The 17510-nt window shown below is 61.2% G+C and overlaps 3 protein-coding genes across 5 annotated transcripts; 1 reads left to right on the top strand and 2 right to left on the bottom strand.

The window, feature by feature from the left end:
• Positions 1-668: 668 nt before the first annotated feature.
• On the bottom strand, positions 669-4470 carry SSR4 (signal sequence receptor subunit 4). The gene is made up of 6 exons (XM_012437875.2): positions 4341-4470; positions 2546-2664; positions 1541-1615; positions 1258-1347; positions 940-1005; positions 669-829 (listed from the first exon to the last, which is right to left on the bottom strand). The coding sequence occupies exons 1-6, from the start codon at positions 4405-4407 to the stop codon at positions 725-727; spliced, it is 522 nt and encodes a 173-aa protein (XP_012293298.1). The 5' UTR covers positions 4408-4470; the 3' UTR covers positions 669-724.
• A 227-nt stretch (positions 4471-4697) lies between these two features.
• Positions 4698-12941, top strand: IDH3G (isocitrate dehydrogenase (NAD(+)) 3 non-catalytic subunit gamma). Of its 2 annotated transcripts, XM_012437874.2 has the most exons (13): positions 4698-4849; positions 8497-8538; positions 8679-8690; positions 8956-9053; positions 9400-9512; positions 10683-10743; positions 10859-10991; positions 11189-11322; positions 11613-11715; positions 11817-11963; positions 12248-12342; positions 12425-12485; positions 12735-12941. In XM_012437874.2, exons 1-13 carry the CDS (start codon positions 4769-4771, stop codon positions 12834-12836), a joined length of 1182 nt encoding a protein of 393 aa, XP_012293297.1. In that variant the 5' UTR covers positions 4698-4768; the 3' UTR covers positions 12837-12941. The 2 variants fall into 2 exon arrangements, with proteins under 2 accessions (XP_012293297.1, XP_064227593.1); XM_064371523.1 differs by lacking the exons at positions 4698-4849; positions 8497-8538; positions 8679-8690 and having other exon boundaries at positions 8812-9053.
• Positions 12942-12975: 34 nt separating this feature from the next.
• On the bottom strand, positions 12976-17503 carry SRPK3 (SRSF protein kinase 3). Of its 2 annotated transcripts, none has more exons than XM_012437872.2 (15): positions 17405-17503; positions 17203-17333; positions 16927-17035; positions 16709-16796; positions 16326-16413; positions 15729-15835; positions 15489-15654; positions 15362-15387; positions 14773-14902; positions 14442-14681; positions 14261-14361; positions 13814-13921; positions 13668-13737; positions 13503-13595; positions 12976-13363 (listed from the first exon to the last, which is right to left on the bottom strand). In XM_012437872.2, the coding sequence occupies exons 1-15, from the start codon at positions 17455-17457 to the stop codon at positions 13179-13181; spliced, it is 1695 nt and encodes a 564-aa protein (XP_012293295.1). In that variant the 5' UTR covers positions 17458-17503; the 3' UTR covers positions 12976-13178. The 2 variants fall into 2 exon arrangements, with proteins under 2 accessions (XP_012293295.1, XP_012293296.1); XM_012437873.3 differs by having other exon boundaries at positions 17203-17326; positions 17405-17429.
• Positions 17504-17510: the final 7 nt, after the last annotated feature.

Here is a 17510-nt window from a genome sequence, read left to right as displayed (position 1 = left end):
CGCTGCATCCTCTCCCATGGGACCGGCGCATGCCACCACGCCCAGCTAACTTCTGTGTTTTTTGTAGAGACGTGGTCTCGCCATGTTGCCCAGGTTGGTCTGACTCCTGACGTCAGGTGATCCTTCCACCTCAGCCTCCCAAAGCGTGGGGATTACAGGCGTGCACCACCACGCCTGGCCATGGGTGTGTGTTTTCTCAACATCCCACGAAGGCCAAGCACACTGAAAGCAAGGTGGTGTGGTCAGGTCACGGAGCGTGGAGGGGCCGGGCCTGGACAGCTGCACGCTGCGTGGGCAGGGTGGGGGCGCTTGGCATGCCTGAGAGCAGTGTAGGGAAAGCCCTCAGTGTGCAGATCAGGCCTGAAGCTCCCAGCACAGGAGCTGTGTGGAGACTAGGCTGGCTGTGTCTCCACGTGAAGCCTGTGGGGCCGCCTGGGGAGGGGTCGGCCAAGCCTGCTGCCCTCACCCCTGAACCAGGAGAGACGCAGGAAGGTGGACACAGGGCTCTGTGGGGACCAGACAGGAGACTTCACTGGGAGGAGGGAGGGGAGTTCCAGACCAAAGCCCGCCCCTTTCCCGCCCGCTACCTCCACCAACCAGGCAGACAAGGGGACACCAGCCCTCAGCTCTCCTGGTGCGGGGAAGGCACAGCAATGCAAGCCAGCAGCCCCAGGTCCCTGTGATGTTTATTGAAGGACGCAAGGGCAGGGCTGGGGTGCCGCCCTCAGGCCTGGATGTGGGTCTTCGCACTGAGGGCCAGGTAGTAGATCACCAGGCCGATCGCTGCGGCCAGCACCTCGGTGGACACCCAGGGCCCGTTCCAGGTGCCCTGAAAGAAAGGAGATCACAAGTCAGCTCAGAGGGGGATGGGCGAGCAGACCAGGATAACATTCACTCAGCCCAACGCCCCCCAAAAGGAGGAGGGAGCAGACCACTTACCCGATGGTCCACACTGACTGTGAATAGGGGCGAGATGATGGAAACGTCCTCGTTATTCCTCTGAGCCTGCAAGGGAGGCGCTGCGCTCAGGGCTGCCCAGCGTGCAGCCACGGTGGGGTGGGGAGAGGAAAGACAGGCAGGAACACCAGTCCGAGCCCCGGAAAAGGAAAGGAGAGAAATGGGTGAGAGACACTGAGGAAGAGAAGGGACAGGAGCACAGAAGGGCCACCTGGCTCGGGCTCGCTGCCAACACCTCCTCCCCCAGCCCATCCTGCTCCCCAGGGAAAGGACAGTACAGTGCGTTGCAGGCGTCCTCACCTTCCTGAGGAGGCTGTAGGACTCCTCGTCAAAGAATCTGACCTCATAGGTGCCCGCATGGGCGCTCTTGTGGTCCAGGCTCCAGGACACCTGGGTTGGGTGTGTTGTGCAGGGCGTGGGCAGAGTGGACACGGGGGGCGCCCTGCCTCCCAGTGCCGACAGCGCAGCTCTCCAGCAGCCCGAACCCATGGCCCCTGGCCCTACTTGACCAGCCACCCACAGGGCTTCGGGTTATACCCAGGAGCAGGGAATGCCCCCAGCAAGGGCACCCTTGGCCCCTCACCTGATAACGTCCCACGTCCTGGCCCCGGGTGACAGGAAATTGTTTTCCACTGACGTCAGCATAGAGAGCCATGTTCTGGGTGAGGGAACAAAGGCAGAGTCACCTTCTGCCCTCTCTGGGTGTGTAGGCAGAGGAGCCCTGTGGGCTGCTCACATGGCCTGCAGGTCCCTGGCAGGAGGTACCAGGGAACACTCACCAATCCCGTGCCTGGCCCTCTGCATCAGCCTTCCCGTGGGGCACAGGGCCCCCCATGGGCCGGCCTAACAAGACTGTGGGCAGGGGTAGGGTGATGAAAATGTCCAAGCGATTTCCCTGAGTCTGCAAGGGAGGTGCTGGGGTCAGGGGTGCCCAGTGGGCTGGCCAAGGGGTGTTTTACTCTAAGAGGTCTGTACCCAAAAAAGGCCCAATTTTCTTCTTTGGACTTATGGGAACGCAGGTCAGAGGCCAAGGCCAAGGCTCCTCAATCTTGAAGTTACAACCCTCGAACCCCATCTCTACCAAAAAATACAAAAATTAGCTGGGCTTGGTGGTGAGCACCTGTAATCCCAGCTACTTGGGAGCTGAGGGGAGAAGTGCTTGAATCCAGAAGGCGGAGGCTGCAGTGAACCAAGATGGCGCCACTGCACTCCAGCCTGGGCAACAGAGTGAGACCCTGTCTCAGAAAAAAAACAAAGGAAAAATAAAAACCAAAACAAAACACCCACACAGACAAACTGGCCAACGGCAACCAGGGCGGGCGGACCCCGGCCCTTTTCCCCGGTCCAGACACTTTCAGGAAACAGCGGGGTGTGAGCCCAGCATTACCTCATGTAGGCACCGCACACAAAGCAGGTGAGGAGGGTGACCTGGCCACACTGGCTAGGATCTTGCATCGCTGTCTCCCGATCTCTCCAGCACCCCAAGAGTTGGAATCCTTATTCTTCTTCTGTCGACACGGGTCCCCGTGTCAACTGCCAGTGAGGAACACCCCAACCTGCCCTCCTGGCTGAACCCCCACTGTCTCACCTGGACCCTGTTCTTGCACGTCAGGGAGATCTCCACGATGAAGACAGTCTCGGTGGAAATGACGGCATCGGAAGTGGTGTAGTAGGAAGGGGTGATCTGGGGCTCCATGCAGGCCTCGGCTGCGGGGAAGAGGGAGAGATACCTGGGGAAGGCCAGCTCGAGTGTGCCAGGCTGAGGCAGAAGGCTGGCCCGGCCCTGTCTCACAGCTCAGCTCAGCTGGGGACCCACGGGATCCTCCTGCCCCTTCCAGGTGGGATGAGAGACTGAACCAAGTGCTCAGTAACAAATGAAGTGCCAAGAGAGGTGGGATGACTATGAAGGCAGGCTGGGGAGAGGCAAGGCGGGTTTCTGAAGGTGTGCAGGAAGCACAAACACATGTGTGCTGGGGGCAGGTGGGGGCTGGATTCACCGGACAATTCATGCTAATGCTTGGACCTATGACACAGAGGCCTGGGGGCTAGGCCAGCCTCAATTCAGAGCCACAAACAGCCTGGATGAGTACTGAACGCATCCTCAGCAGAGACATCAGGGGTAGGGGCTGCAGGCAGGCAGTGCATGGGGGCTTTCAAGATGAGGGAAAGGGTCTCTGCCCCTGGCCAGTTGACAGAAGGTCAAGACTGACCCCAGCGTTTCCTGAGGAAGAAAACGGAACAGGCTCTGGTTCCAGAAGCACAGCTTGTCAGCTGTGAGAGAAAGGACCCTGCCTTAGCCTTCTCCATAACCACAGAGGCCCACGGGAAAGGAAGGCTGCTGCCTAGGTCAGAGAGTGTGAAGCAAAGGCTTTCCAAAGTGGGACTGTTCTCAGCCACCCGCTGTCTCAATGTGGTGCCCTGGCAGAATGCTGGCTTCAGCAGAGGATGTCAGAGAAGGCTCTGGGTCTGGACCGCAGGAGGAAGATAAGATCCCTGGGAACAGACAGTTCTCCGGGGCCAGGTCCCGCCAGCACTTCTGTGTCCTGCCTCAGTCAGGCCCGCTTCCTGTGGCGCATGGGAGCCCTGAAAGGGTTTTATGGCCAGCCCTGTCCTCTGGATACGTCCCTGGCTACAGCTCAGGGAATTCCTCAGGGGCAGACGATGAGGGTGAGGGCAGGGAGGCCAGTCAGGCTGGCAAAATGTTCCAGGTAGCAAGGCTGCTGGCCTGAAAGAGGACGGAAAAGGGAACATGCAGAAAGCAGCCTGTCCAGTCCAGGCTCCCAGGCCCGAGGCTGGCTGCTGCAGCCACTCCTAAACACTGGAGCTCACAGCTCAGCTCCTCACGATCGCAAATCGACGGGACCTCTGTCTCTGCTCTGGTAAGAGTAAGGCAGGGTCCTCCGGAAAAGCCGGTCTTCGGCCTGGCACTCAAGGCCCTGCGCACCCCTTCGGCTCCCCATCTAACTCGCCCCACTCTTGCTCCCTCTCCTCACTGAGGTCTCTTCCTGGCTTATGTGGCTCCTCCAGCCCCGTTTTTGGCCGCGATCTGCTCAGCACTACAGAGCTTTGCTCCTGTCCGAACCCGCAGAGAGAGGGAGCGGGAGCGGGGACATTTGTCACGTTCCGTGCCGAAGCTGGGGGCCGGGCGCACCGCGGAGGCTCCGGGACTCCTCTTCATCTGAGCAGACAAGGAAAAGCCTGGATGCCGGTAAACGTGCGTGAGGTGCTTTGGTCCCCGGCGCCCAAGGCCACCTGCCTCTCAGAGGAAGGCCCGGCCCGCAGCGACGGATCCCGAAAGATCAGACCCCGTATCCCTCCTCCCCTCAAGACCACCTGCCGTGGGTCAGAGGCTCGCCACAAAGAAGCCCCTGCCAGGCTGCTACCTGAGCAGCGGGAGAGGCCGGACAGCAGAAGCAGCGCCAGGGCGCCGAGAGATGTCGTCGCCGCCATCACCTCTTCTCTGCCTAGAGGAAAAGAGAAAGAGCTCCCATGAACCCGAGGGGCAGACAAGGAAGCGCGACGCGTAAGTGGCAGCGGCAGCCAATCATGCACCGAAGGGCCGGGCCGGCACTGTGACGTCGCTGGCAGCACTGACGTGGCCCCTTCCCGAGCCAGGGGCCTAGCTGGTCACGATCCCCCCGCAACATGGCGGCAGCGGCGCTCTAGGCACCGCAAGGGGGCGTGAGAATCGGTGCGGCCGCGCGCGTGCGCAGTACCGGGCCCGCGCCTGCCCCCAGACTTTGCACACCGTTGAATTCTCGCGAGAACGGTGTCTGCCTGTCAGGACGTGCGGAGGTTGTCACTTTCCGTCATGGCGCTGAAGGTAGCGACGGCCGCTGCTGGCACTGCGAAGGCAGTGCTCAGGCCAGCCCTTCTCTGCCGTCCCTGGGAGGTGAGCAGGGAAAGGGCCGAGGGACCGCGCAGCGCTCGCGGGGGAGCGGTGCGGTAGCCGTTCCCGAAGCAGTCGAGTCCGATTGGCTGTGGGCCCCATCAGGGGCGGGGAGAGGGCTGTGCTGCGGGGTTGATTGGCCGCCTCTGCTGTCACTGAGCGGATTGGCCGACGTTGGCCCTGGGCCGGCTCCCCCAAGGTGTCCGCACGGCTGGCGGGGGGCTCCGTACAGGCGGGGGAGAGTGGGCCATAGCGGCCGGGTGTCACCTCCTTAGTGTATTTGAAGGAGTCCTTCTCAGGCGTCACATATTCGGGCCCGCCCTTCTCAAACCGCTTCGGGAATCCGGTTGTGGGACTCAATTTCTCCCCGGGTTCCCCTCTCGCGGACCGCTTTGCTACCTGTCACGGTGGCAAAAGAATCGGACTTTGCCAGTCATCGGCCATTCTCCCAGTCTTAGAGCCCCGGATGCCTTTCCCCCGAGACGCCTGGAATGGAAGGGAGCTAGGGTTTCTGAGGCCGCGGGGGTTTTGCTTCTGCTCTTCACCGTCTGCGGTCTTGCGTATTCGGGTCCGAGTCCTCTTTCCTTACACATATTTAAGATGAGGTTAATTTAGGTCCTAGCGGGGCTGGAAACCATCTGAAGCAGCTGCTATCCAGCACTGGCCCTGATGGGTAAGAAGCTTGACCTCTAGGCCATACTCCCCCACTGACCCATTGCGTGGCCTTACGCCAGTTCCTCTTCTCTTTGGGTTCCAGTTTCCTCTTTGGGACCCAGAGGGGAGGGGATTTCACATTGTCAAAGGATCCTGTCAACTCTCACCTACCAGAACTCCGTGACTTTGCTGCCATTCCCCAGGGACACCTCTACTTGCTGTGTTTTCTCCCTCTGACCTCTGGGGGAGACTGCTTATGCCTAATGAAATTCTTTTGACGTTGCTGATTTCTCCCACCTTGCTGCTGAAAGGACGGCAGTATGTCGTGGCTTTCCGGAGGCTCTGGTGGCTCCAGCAGCTAGGTGCCTGTAGGCTCTCGGTGAAGACATATGCCTCCTCCCTGACCTCCCCTGTGTGTGTGTGCGTTGGGGTGGGAGTGGGGGGCAGTGAACAGTCGGTAGCTGGTCAGTGCCATGCCCTGAGACTGACTATCCTGGGCATGAGAACCCCTAGAGAGGAACCCCAGGTCTTAGATCCCAGTGATTCGGATGCCTTGGGACAACACACAGCCACCATTGGCACATGGTCCAACAGAAATGTGCCAAAGAGAAATGTCAGCAAGCATGAGATATGGGGTGTGGCCGCCCTTTGTTTCCGTGGAACTATGAAAGGGTGATGGGAGAGCTGGAGGCGTGTGCGTATTCATCCTGCCTCACACCTGGCTCCTTTGGTGGCTTCACAGGGAAGCCGGGGCACAAGGCAGAGCCTTTGCGACCTGCTGAAGGAAGGTGCCTGCATCTGTACAGTCAGGTCAGGGAAGTCCATCTGGAGTACTTTCTGGGTCCTTTGCCAAAGCCCAAAGGAATACCTGGTGCAGGGACCGGGTGCGGGAGAAGTTCAGCCCTGGTGGTGATGTTGCCATCTGTGCAGGAGGTTCATGCCCTCAGGAGCCTGGCTCACTGCCACAGCTGAAGCCCAGGAGGAACTACAGCTGGGAGCTGCAGGGGTCCATCCCGTGACCCTCCAGGGACACCAGCCTTGAACTCTGACCTGAGGGGCCAGTGGAGTGAAGGGGCAGGCATACTGTAGCACTAGCTACTGTGAGCAGCTCACACACTTCCTCTCGCCTAATCTTTCCAACAGTCGTGGAAAGTGGGTGTCTCTGTTCTGTGAATTTCAGATGAGGCCATGAAGCCACCTCAAGAAGAGTGGATGGTGGATTTGGAGTGACGTCTCCCTACTCTCCATTTCTTTCTTCATTTTCTGATGTGCTTGTTCACTCAGGAAATGTTCCTTATGTCCCAACTCTGGGCCACTGTGCTGGGTCCTGGGGTGACAGTATTGGACCAAACTGACTCGACCCCTCCTCTCGGGCTCAGGGGTTGAAGAGGGAGCGGTCCAGTGATAACCTAGGGAAAGGGGTGGGTAGGGCCTTAGGAACCCAGCTCAGCAGCCTTAGGACATCAGGGAAAGCTTCTATGGAGGTCCATGGAAGCTGCCTCCTGTATACTTATAAGAGCCCACAAATAAGATGATTCCAGATGTTCATAAGTGCTAGAGAGAAGACCAAAGTCTCGACTGTGCCCGTGGCTACAGATCCAGGTGCCACACAGGTCAGCTGAGCTGCCCTCGGGGCTCTGGTCCTTGTGGTGACCCTCTCCTGGCCCCTGGCATGGACTGGTGAGTGGCACACCAGCACCCTTGCAAATGCCAGCCAGGTAGACACACAGGGAGAGGTCAGACTCCACCCCAGCCTTCTGGATTTCTAGTAGAAAGGCGTAGCTCTTTGGCCAATGGCTGTGAGGCCTCTGCCATTGGCTGGAACACTTTGCTGCTGGCTGGTGGTCAAGTGGCAGGACCTCTGCAAGTCACAGGGAAGACCTCAGGTGTGTTCCTAGGTGGGGCACAGTGGGGAGGGAAGCTTCTCCTGCGGTGGGACCTGGGGCCTGGGCTTCTTCCAGGACAGCAGCTCACTTGGCACCTGGCACATTTGGCTCAGGCAGCTTTGGCTCTGAAGCTGTCAGGCTTCTAGGCAGGGGGTTGGGGACATTTGGCAGCCAGTGGTCCTTTCCGACGCCCTCCCTAGAGTTGGGTGTCTGTTATCAACCTTCCAGAAGTGGCTGGATGTCCCTACATGTTTGTTTTCTGTTTCTAACTCTGAAGGGCCATTCCCCAGGGGGCCGACAGTGCTTGTCTCAGGGAGGCTGGAGGCTGGGTGCTACCTTCTTATCTCCTTGTTCTGCTCTTTCTGTGGCAACCACACACCACTTTTGTAATAAGGAAAAGTGATGAGCGAAGTGATGGTGTGATTGTTGTTGTCTTGGATCTGTGGTGCCCATTTTTGCACATTACAAACATCACTGAGCAGGACTAACTGGCCAAAAAAATCATCAGAAACAACGAAAAAAAGGAGGGAGGCCAGAGACATGTCTTCTAAGAAATTGATCGAAGAATGGCCGGGCGTGGTGGCTCACGCCTGTAATCCCAGCACTTTGGGAGGCTGAGGCGGGCGGATCACCTGAGGTCAGGAGTTCAAGACCAGCCTGACCAACATGGAGAAACCCCGTCTCTACTAAAAATACAAAATCAGCCGGGCGTGGTGGTTCATGCCTGTAATCCCAGCTATTCGGGAGGCTGAGGCAGGAGAATCACTTGAACCCAGGAGGCGGAGGTTGTGGTGAGCCAAGACCTCACCGTTGTACTCCAGCCTGGGCGACAGAGCAAGACTCCATCTCAAAAAAAAAAAAAAAAGAAATTGACCGAAGAGCTGAAGGAAGCAGGAGGCTGGAGCAACTTCCGCTTTCCAGGTGTTCCAGCGGGCCAGCCCTGAAGGCCGAGGCTTCAGAACTCATTGTGTGTTGCTCCCCTGGCAGTGGGCCATGCTGCACAGACAGGGGGCTTGCCTGGGCACAGTGGGGACGGTCCCTTTTTCCTTCCAAATTGGCTTTCTGGGCTGGACATCAAACCAACCGCTGGCATTTGGGTCTCTCTACCAGGTTCTAGGCGCCTATGAGGCCCCCTCGAGGAGCATCTCCTCAGTAAGTATCTGCCCGTGCCCACGCGTATGTCCGTCTCCGTGTGGCCGTGAGTGTGCATGTGTGCGTATGGCCTGTGTCCTTGCCCCTGAGATGCTCTGGCAACCTTGGCTGATAGTGTCTTCTTTCTCCTCCCCTTCTAGCAACAAACGATTGTGAGTATCCTTCTTCTCTGCCTGTCAGGTTTGGGGGCTCTCAGTTGCTTTGGGGTTGACTAAATTCCAGGCATAGGTGGGCTGCTGCTGACCCAGAAGCCCCGGATGAGCAGCCCTGTCTGGGATGGGGCTGCCCCACGTTGGCACCTTGCCATGGGGCGGCCTGTGGGGTCAGTGCCCATGGGAAGAAGGGAACTGGCTAGAGTCCATGGGGGCCAGACTGGGGGCATGTGGGGTCCCCGCCTTCACCCTCTGCCTCTCGCAGCCTCCATCAGCTAAGTATGGCGGGCGGCATACGGTGACCATGATCCCAGGCGATGGCATTGGGCCGGAGCTCATGCTGCACGTGAAGTCTGTTTTCAGGTATGGAGCGCCTGGGCCCTGCCTTGTCCCCAGCCAGGGGGCCCTGAGGACTTTATGCCGAGAGGGGCATTGCACCCAGAAGCATCTGGTGAGGCCGTGGCAGGATGGCCTGTAAGCCCAGGCCTTGTGTCACAGTGCCTGTGATCCCGCCAGGCTGGCCTGGGCTCAGGGAAGGTGGCGCCAGTCCTGCCGCAGCGTGCATCAGTCGGTGAAGGTGGGCCCAGTCCTCTCTCAATCAGAGCCAGGTCAGGACAGGTAGCAACAGGGAAGAGGTAGCCAGGGCAGGCTTCCTGGAGGAGGTGCGGGGAAGGCCTGGGCCAGCCTCCCTGACCCTGCTCTGCCTCAGGCACGCATGTGTACCGGTGGACTTTGAAGAGGTGCACGTGAGTTCCAATGCTGATGAAGAGGACATTCGCAATGCTATCATGGCCATCCGCCGGAACCGTGTGGCCCTGAAGGGTGAGCTCCAGGGCCAGGGGCTAGGATGGGAACCTAGGCGTGATTTCTTTTACCTCTCCTTGAGCTGACTCTGGTGTGGCCCCGAGGCTCTGATTTCAGGGCTTGTCTGGCTCCAGAGCACCCTTGTGCTTGGAGGCTGGACGGATGCCTCCTCGGGCCTGTTTGCGCTACGATGCTGGGGTTCAGGTGGGAGCAGCTGTATGTGCGCCTGACCAGTGATGGCTCCCTCCCACCCCTCTTTCCCTCCTGAGGCAGTCCTTTCTCACCCCTCTGCTGGGGTCAGCTTTGACCCTCAGTGTCTTTCTTCACAAACCAGGAGTCACAGGGATGTAGCTCTGACCCTCTGCCTGGCGCCTGAGCTGCAGCCAGCCCAGTGGTGACTGGCACAGCCCAGGCAGGGATTCTCGGAGCCCTCCCGGGTTGCCCTGCTTGGCTTGAGGTCCTTAAACTGCCTCCATCACTCTGCACACTCAGCCCATCACCTGTGCTATATGAGGAAGGTGTGAGCAAAGATGAACCCAGGGGGAGTCCCAGGCCCTGGCAGTCAAGTAGAAGGGCCTTCATGCCAGCCACAGGGGACCCCTGTGCTCTGAGTAGAGCGAGCTGGGCAGGGTGCCGCTCACGGGCAGGTGGCCTCTGCTGGGCGCCCTCTGACTGCTGTCTCCAGTGGCCACTGGCCCCTGCTTCCCTTCCTCCAGGTGTCCTGGGTTGTAGGGCAGAGCCCGGCCAATCCGTGGCCTCCTCCAGGCAGCCACTGCCTGCCCCTGAGTGTGGCACCTTGATGCGGGGCCTGGCAGTAGCCCCACCAAGGTCACCTTGCTAGCTCCAGCCTGGCCAGCCAGCCTGTTAGTAGTAAAGAGTGGTCACTTTCTGCTGCTCCAGACCCGGGCGGGGAATGGCATGGCTGCCTGGCTGGTTGCCAGCCTTTCTTCATTTGTTTACTTGTTCATTCCTTTGTTCAGTGGCTATTCATGGAGCGCCTGCTGCGTGCCAGGTGCCGGAGATCCCTGAGCATGCAGCCCCATGGGGCTTAGGCTGGAAGTTGCATTCTCGTGTTCCATGAAGTATTTTTGCTCTCCGAGTCGTCTTCTGATGCCGGCAACCTTCAGCTGCCCCGCTGAGGTGGGGCGGGGGTGGGCAGTCCCGCTAAGCCTGTGTTGTGTTCTGTAGGCAACATTGAAACGAACCATAACCTGCCTCCGTCCCACAAGTCCCGAAACAACATCCTCCGGTGAGGGCCAGCTGCACGGGCCGGGGCTCGGCGGGGCTGAGGGGCGTGCCGGTGGAGTCTGGCTCCAGTCAGCCGCCTGTCAGGCCTAGCAGCCTCTTTCTCTGTCCCCTCCCAGCACCAGCCTGGACCTCTATGCCAACGTCATCCACTGTAAGAGCCTGCCAGGCGTGGTGACCCGGCACAAGGACATAGACATTCTCATTGTCCGGGAGAACACGGAGGGCGAGTACAGCAGCCTGGAGCATGAGGTGTGCACGGGGGCTGAGGGCGAGCCCCACTGGGCCAAGGGACAGGCCTACCTTCAGAGGGCAGGGGCCATCCCCGAGGGAGAAGCCGGAAATACGCAGACAGGGCTGCTTCCTACTGGGGCCCTGTCGCAGCAGCTCGTTTGGCCGTCGCTGCTCTCCAGCAGGACATGGTTCTCTTCTCCTCGTCCTCTCCTCAGAGTGTGGCAGGAGTGGTGGAGAGCCTGAAGATCATCACCAAGGCCAAGTCCCTGCGCATTGCCGAGTATGCCTTCAAGTTGGCGCAGGAGAGCGGGCGTAAGAAAGTGACGGCTGTGCACAAGGCCAACATCATGTATGTCCCCTGTCCCCCGACTGCTCTGGTCTGCTTGGGCCTGCTCTCAGGGATCTGTGGTCCTAAAGCCCAGCCACCCACCGAGGGGCCACCCCAGGCGTGTGCCCCGTTGTCCCCAAGGCCTCACCAGAGCCGACAGTTAGGGGAAGTGGAGTGGGATTATGTCCGTTTTGCTGGTGAGGGACAGGTGAGAAGTCAGACCCCAGCGTTCGGGGCCCTCTGCACACCCCTGCCCTGCGGCTGACTGTTGCGACGGCCGAACTGGTGTCCTGTTCCTAACCGCCCACCAGGAAACTGGGCGACGGGCTCTTCCTGCAGTGCTGCAGGGAAGTGGCAGCTGGCTACCCCCAGATCACCTTTGAGAACATGATTGTGGACAACACCACCATGCAGGTACTAGCCCGCCCAGTGCCGTCCCTTCCCTGGGTGCCCCGGGCTTCTTGCACCTGTGCTCCCGAATCTGCCCCTCAGCCAGCCCCCTCCTTGACCTGCAGCTGGTGTCCCGGCCCCAGCAGTTTGATGTCATGGTGATGCCCAATCTCTATGGCAACATTGTCAACAACGTCTGCGCGGGACTGGTCGGAGGCCCAGGCCTTGTGGCTGGGGCCAACTACGGCCATGTGTATGCGGTGTTCGAAACGGTGAGTGCCGGCGGCGGCGCCGTTCTCCTGTCCGCAGACTCATCCGCAGACTCACGGAGGCGCGCTCTCGCCCCACCCGGGTGGTCCGTTCAAAGTGCATGATTCAGCATCACCACCCTGTCATCCCAGAGCATTTTCACCACCCCACATGAGCTGTCTGTCCTCACACCCACCCCAGCCCCTCGCACCCACTGATGGGCTCTGTCCCTGTGGAGTAGCCACAGGAGTGGTCGCCACCCCACATCCTTGCACCCTCCACCCACTCTCCATCCTGCCTCTTCCAGGCTACGAGGAACACGGGCAAGAGTATCGCCAACAAGAACATCGCCAACCCCACGGCCACCCTGCTGGCCAGCTGCATGATGCTGGACCACCTCAAGTGAGTGGCTCCCGGTGCCCCCCGTGCCCCCGGCCAGCCCTCTGGGCCCCAGGGACTGAAGGCTGGCTGTCCCATCCTCTAGGCTGCACTCCTACGCCACCTCCATCCGTAAGGCTGTCCTGGCGTCCATGGACAATGAGAATGTGAGGCTCCCCTCGCCCCCTGCCCTGCTGTCCCTGCCAGCCTCCTGTAGCCCACGTCTCACACTGACCACTGTCCTCAGGGGAGGGTGGCACTGGGTCTGGGAGGGCCTCTGGGCCTTAGCTGGTTCCACTGCCCTCCTAGTGGCAGTCCCAGCCTCCACAAGCCACAGGAGATAGCAGGTAGCCCCGGGCCGCCAGTGGCAGGGGTGACAGGGTCTGGCGTGTGCCGAGCCTGCCTGTCTCCTACAGATGCACACTCCAGACATTGGGGGCCAGGGCACAACATCTGAGGCCATCCAGGACATCATCCGCCACATCCGTGTTGTCAACGGCCGGGCTGTGGAGGCCTAGGCTGGCCCTGGAACCTTCTCGGTTTGCTCCTCAGATCCCCTTCTCACTCCAGCACCCCAGCCAGCCTGGTAGGCAGAGCGCAGAATAAAGCAGCTTGTCCCTAGACTTGGCGTGGGCCTCCCTCACTCCAGGCACTGGTGTTCAGTCCACACTTTATTAAGAAAGGAACACGCACACCTCTGAGGCCCTCCCGGGAGTCTCAGGCAGAACACGCTCTGAGAGCCGGGCCTGGTCCAGCGTCCATCTGCCCTGCAGTTGAGCGGAGCTGGTGCCCAGCAGGGTGCGGGAGCTGTCCCGCTTTCCCTCTAGGCTTGGGGAGCTGGGGGCGGAGCCTTGGCTGGCCTAGGGGTTGAGCCAGGGGTGCTGGAGGCAGTCGGCGGCGCTGGCCCGCTTTTCGGGGAGGTACTCCATCATGGGCAGCAGGAAGGCGCTGAACTGCGTAGCCTGCTCCAGGGGCCACTCGTACTTCTCCATCAGCACCTCGTACAGGCCCCAGTGCCTCAGATTGTGGATGTGCCGCAACTCTCCTGCAGGCAGGCCGCAGGCGTCAGGCTCCGTCTCTGTCCCGTCGCCTGCCTGCTGCTTAGGCCCCGGCTCCTGGGATGCAGTGTTCCCGTGTCCCACCCTCCCTGCAGCTACATGGCCTGAGCCTGCCTGGGCCCTCACCTCTCCGGTTGAAGAACTCCCGGGAATAGCGGCCCGAGAGGGCGAAGGCAGGGGGGATGTCCCCCAGAAGCTCCACGATGTGAGCGATGTGGTCTGTGGGCAGGAAGAGGAGGTTGGGGGCGGGCAGGAGGCCGGGAGACTGAGCTCAGGGCCCACATCCCCTACCCTCATCGCGACTGTAGTCTTCTCCAGAATGCGGCTCGAACAGGTAGTCTCCAGTTGCTAGCTCGAAGGCCTGGAAGGGGGAGGAGGTGAGGCTGCTGGCCGGTGGGCTGGTGGCCCTGGGCACAGGGCAGTCCGGGCGGGCGTACCATGCAGGCCGTGCTCCAGATGTCCGCCGGGGGACCATACTCGGCACCAATCAGCACCTCTACGGCCCGATACTGCCGAGTCTGGATGTCCTCTGTGAAGTGCTTGTGCTGGAGGCAGTGGGAGCCCTGGGCTGAGGCCGGCTGCCCCCACGGACCCTACCCCACCCGATCCACACACCCGAGCAGCTCGGTGGCTCTTGCTCTGAGCCTCGGGGTCCCCAGATCTCCCAAGAGGGACAAGGCAGGTGATCTGAGGCAGAGGCTGACCCCTTCATAGTGGCCTCTGCCCTTGGCCATGGCCCAGTGCTACTGACTGGGCAGGATTGATGCCGAACCAGCTGATGGTTCACGTGTACTGCAGGCCAGGGCGGGGCTCCCCAAGAGTGGGCCTGTGCCTCCACACTTGGACCAGGGTCCCCCACTCTGCTCTCCCAGGCTTGCTCGTACCACCCAGCAGGCGTTGCCCAGGTCTGCAATCTTGATCTTGATTTTATCTGCATTTTGGGGCTCCAGGGGGTTCACCAGGAGGTTTGAGGCACCGAATGGTGCTAGGGAAGGAAGAGCAGGGAGACTGAGCCGCTTTCACTCCTGCCAGCCCTGCCTGCCCACCACCTGCCACCCAACTTACTGCTGGGCGACAGGAGTCCACCAGTCTCGCGCTGATTGGATGAGCCAGAGAGGATGGAGCAGGAGGCAGGAGAGAAAAGGGAGCCGGAGAAGCCTGAGGTCTGTGAGCCGGGGCTGAGGCTGCGGCCGCCCCCTGGGGCGGGGGAGGAGGAGGCTGGGGAGGGGCCTGCCCTGGCGCCACCAGGGTGGCAACCCGAAGAGGAGGTGGAGCCGCTGCCCCCCTCTAGTCTCAAGCCGGAGTCTAGAGAGATGGAGGTGGAGGGTGAGCGGATTCCGGATTCCCTGCAGCCTGCGCTGCGCTCCGCAGCCCGGCACCCGCTGTGGCCCCTCACCCTCGGCCTGGGCCGCGGCCTCCATGGCCTCCAACCTCTGCAGGTCCCGCAGCCGCTCCTCCAGCAGCCGCTTCTGCTGTTTTCGTTTGCGCCTCATCTTCTTCCTCTTGTTTTTGGACAGCTTACCCGTCTGCCGTCAGAGCCAGGGTCACCCCAGGGTTCTTGTTGCCCGCCCCAGGGAAGAGGCCTCCGGGCCCCAGGGCTCCCATGGATGCCAGAATGTGGCGCCACCTCCTCACTACTGTCCCTGCCTCCCCACCTGTGGCGCAGCTCCCCACAGCTCCATTAGGAGTAGGAGGACCTGGCCGGCCCACCTCAGGGTGCTCTCTGTCCCCTCCCAGCCGCAGCTAAGGCAACCAGAAGTGGCCATTCAAGGAAGACAGCGTCCTTTCACCAAGAGCAGTTTGGGGCACGTGACCCACCCCGGGTATCACCCTCAGCCCAGCCACCCAGCCTTTTGGGAGTGCCACTGTGGGAGTGTGGGAAGGTGGGGTAGTGGAGCCAGTGTGGCCCAGGGGCGAGCTCTGAGATGGCCTCGGTTTGCTCAGATGGGAGAGGATGCAAGGGAGAGAGGGGCCCCCCAACTTACCAAGACCTCCTGGGGGGCAGTGCTGACTGGGAGTGCAGGTGGGGAGCAGGGGGACAGGAGGATTGGAGACTCAGGCAGGGGCTCAGGCCCAGAGGCCGTGACCCCACCCCATGCGGGCCCTTGGTACCTATGGAGCGGGAGGGGGCTGGCGCCCCTGCCTGCTGCCACTCGGTAGCCTCGGCTGCCAGGCGCCTGACGTAGGCGTCCCCCACACACAGCAGGATGTTCTCGGGCTTGATGTCCGTGTGGATGATCTTGCACTTGGTGTGGAGGTAGTCCAGGCCGCGCAGCACCTGCAGAGAGCCGCACCTGGCCTCCAGCAGCTCCTGCCCAGGCCGGGCTGGGCAGCCCAGTGGGCAGCACTCACCTGCCTCACGATGCTCTTCACACAGGGCACAGGCAGGCCCTGGTAGTTGGACTTGATGATCCATTTGAGGAGCTGGTGGCCCAGCACCTCCAGCACCATGCACACATCTGGGCCTGGAGTGAAGGGTGGCCAGCGGGCAACAGCTGGGGGAACAGCAAGGCTCGGGCCATGCAGAGGTGAGGAGGCAGGATGTGCCCTGGGCAGTCCTGGTCACCATTACGCTGGTGTCATTGATAGTGTCCCTGTCACTCTCAACAGGTATGCCAGTTGGGATAATGCCTTTTGTGGTCATCCTAGAGGAGCAGGCACAGAGGCCTCTCGGGCTAGCCCAGTCCCATGCCAGTCATGCCATAGGGCCTGTTGGCATCCCCCAGAGGAAAGGCAGTGCTACAGAGGCAATGTCCATGGGTCCACTAGCTTGTCACCACCCCCACATAAACACCATTACCCAAAGGGGCAGGGTCACATTAGAGACTCGAGGTACTGGAAGGGCTGTAGGCCCATTGTGCGGATCTGCAGACTGAGGCTCTGGCAGTGACGACCCCGGTTCGCCGGCCCTTGGCTGCCACACTGCTTTGCTCTTCCTGCAAAGGATACGGACTCCATTGACTCCTGAGATCCTGAAGTCATCAATGAGCTGGACGATGGTCTCTCTCTTGGGGTCACTGGGGTCGCTGTCCCGGACCTGGAGTAGAAGCCAAGGGGCCACAGATGGTTCCGGCCTGCCCCTCTCCAGCAGCTCCCTTCGGTGTACCCTGAAGCAGTTCTAGCCCCCGCTCCTGCTCCAGCTGCGCCGTGCTGGGAGAAAGGCCACCAGCCCCTCCTGTCCCTTACCCATTCCTCCAGATCCTCCCCTTCTGGCCCAGCCAGCTGGAGGCTGCCCCTCGGGGAGCCCCGCCCTGCTCTGCAGAGCCCCGGCAGGCCCTGCACCCACATTGCCAGGCCCCAGGAGCTGGGAGTGGGCAGGGGAGGCGCCTCACACATTTCAGGAGCTTGATCTCATCCACAGCTGTCTCCGTGTAATGCCCTGCACTCTTCACCACTTTCAGGGCCACAAAGCGCTTGCGCCTGCAATACCGAGACCCTTGTAGGCTGTGGCGGCCCTGGCAGGAGCCACGGCGGGGATCGGGGTGGCCCCAACCAAGCCCAGGGACAGGATCCCAGCCAGCTGGGCCCGGGAGGCGAAGGAGGCACTCACTGGATGTCCCAGCAGAGCCAGACGGTAGAGAAGTGGCCCCAGCCCAGTTTGCGCACCACGTGGTACCGCCCATTGAACAGGTCGCCGATCTTCACAGGGTAGTAGCCACCTGCCAAGGGGAGGCAATAGATCAGGACGGTGGGAGTCCTCCCCTGGGTCACTCCCCTGGGTCCCCAAACAGCTTGGCCCCACTAGCCGTCTGGCCTATGTGGGCCTGGGCTGCCCTGGGTCCCTGCAGTGGCCATCAGGCCGCGTGTGTCCAAGGCCAAGCCTCACCCTTGCAGTAGTCCTTGGGGTCTTCCTGTTCCTCGTCATCGGAGCCCAGAAGCCCCTGCAGCATCTGAGGCGCTGGTGTGGCCAGGGCTGATTCAGAGCCCGAGGACTCGGGCCCGCAGGAGGCCTGTGAGCTGTGGGTGAGGTGGGTGGGCAGTCAGTGTGAGAGACGCCAGTGGCCCTGGGTGCCCGGGCCGAGCCCTACCTGCTGCTGCTGCTGCCGCCACTGTCCCCACCACCGCCCGTGCTGGCGCTCATCCCGGCCACGCAGCCAGCAGCTCCGGTGCCCTGGGCGGCTGCTCCTGTGGGGC

The sequence above is a fragment of the Aotus nancymaae genome, unplaced genomic scaffold, assembly GCF_030222135.1.
Source record: "Aotus nancymaae isolate 86718 unplaced genomic scaffold, 86718_ANA_hifiasm-v0.15.2.pri h1tg000138l, whole genome shotgun sequence".
In the NCBI taxonomy this organism is placed as follows: Eukaryota; Metazoa; Chordata; class Mammalia; order Primates; family Aotidae; genus Aotus; species Aotus nancymaae.
Note: the sequence above shows the minus strand (reverse complement) of the source record. Positions and strands in the feature narration are given on the sequence as shown.

Coding starts and splice junctions, on each gene's coding strand:
- SSR4 (XM_012437875.2), bottom strand. CDS start 4,407: ATGGCGGCGACGACATCTCTCGGCGCCCTGGCGCTGCTTCTGCTGTCC. Junction 1,348..1,540: donor AGGACGTGGGACGTTATCAG/GTGAGGGGCCAA, acceptor CACCCAACCCAG/GTGTCCTGGAGCCTGGACCA. Junction 830..939: donor CAGTCAGTGTGGACCATCGG/GTAAGTGGTCTG, acceptor CCTTTCTTTCAG/GGCACCTGGAACGGGCCCTG.
- IDH3G (XM_064371523.1), top strand. CDS start 8,815: ATGGGGCTGCCCCACGTTGGCACCTTGCCATGGGGCGGCCTGTGGGGT. Junction 9,054..9,399: donor CACGTGAAGTCTGTTTTCAG/GTATGGAGCGCC, acceptor GCTCTGCCTCAG/GCACGCATGTGTACCGGTGG. Junction 11,964..12,247: donor TGTATGCGGTGTTCGAAACG/GTGAGTGCCGGC, acceptor TGCCTCTTCCAG/GCTACGAGGAACACGGGCAA.
- SRPK3 (XM_012437872.2), bottom strand. CDS start 17,457: ATGAGCGCCAGCACGGGCGGTGGTGGGGACAGTGGCGGCAGCAGCAGC. Junction 14,682..14,772: donor GGCCGCGGCCCAGGCCGAGG/GTGAGGGGCCAC, acceptor CCATCTCTCTAG/ACTCCGGCTTGAGACTAGAG. Junction 14,362..14,441: donor TGGACTCCTGTCGCCCAGCA/GTAAGTTGGGTG, acceptor TTCCTTCCCTAG/CACCATTCGGTGCCTCAAAC.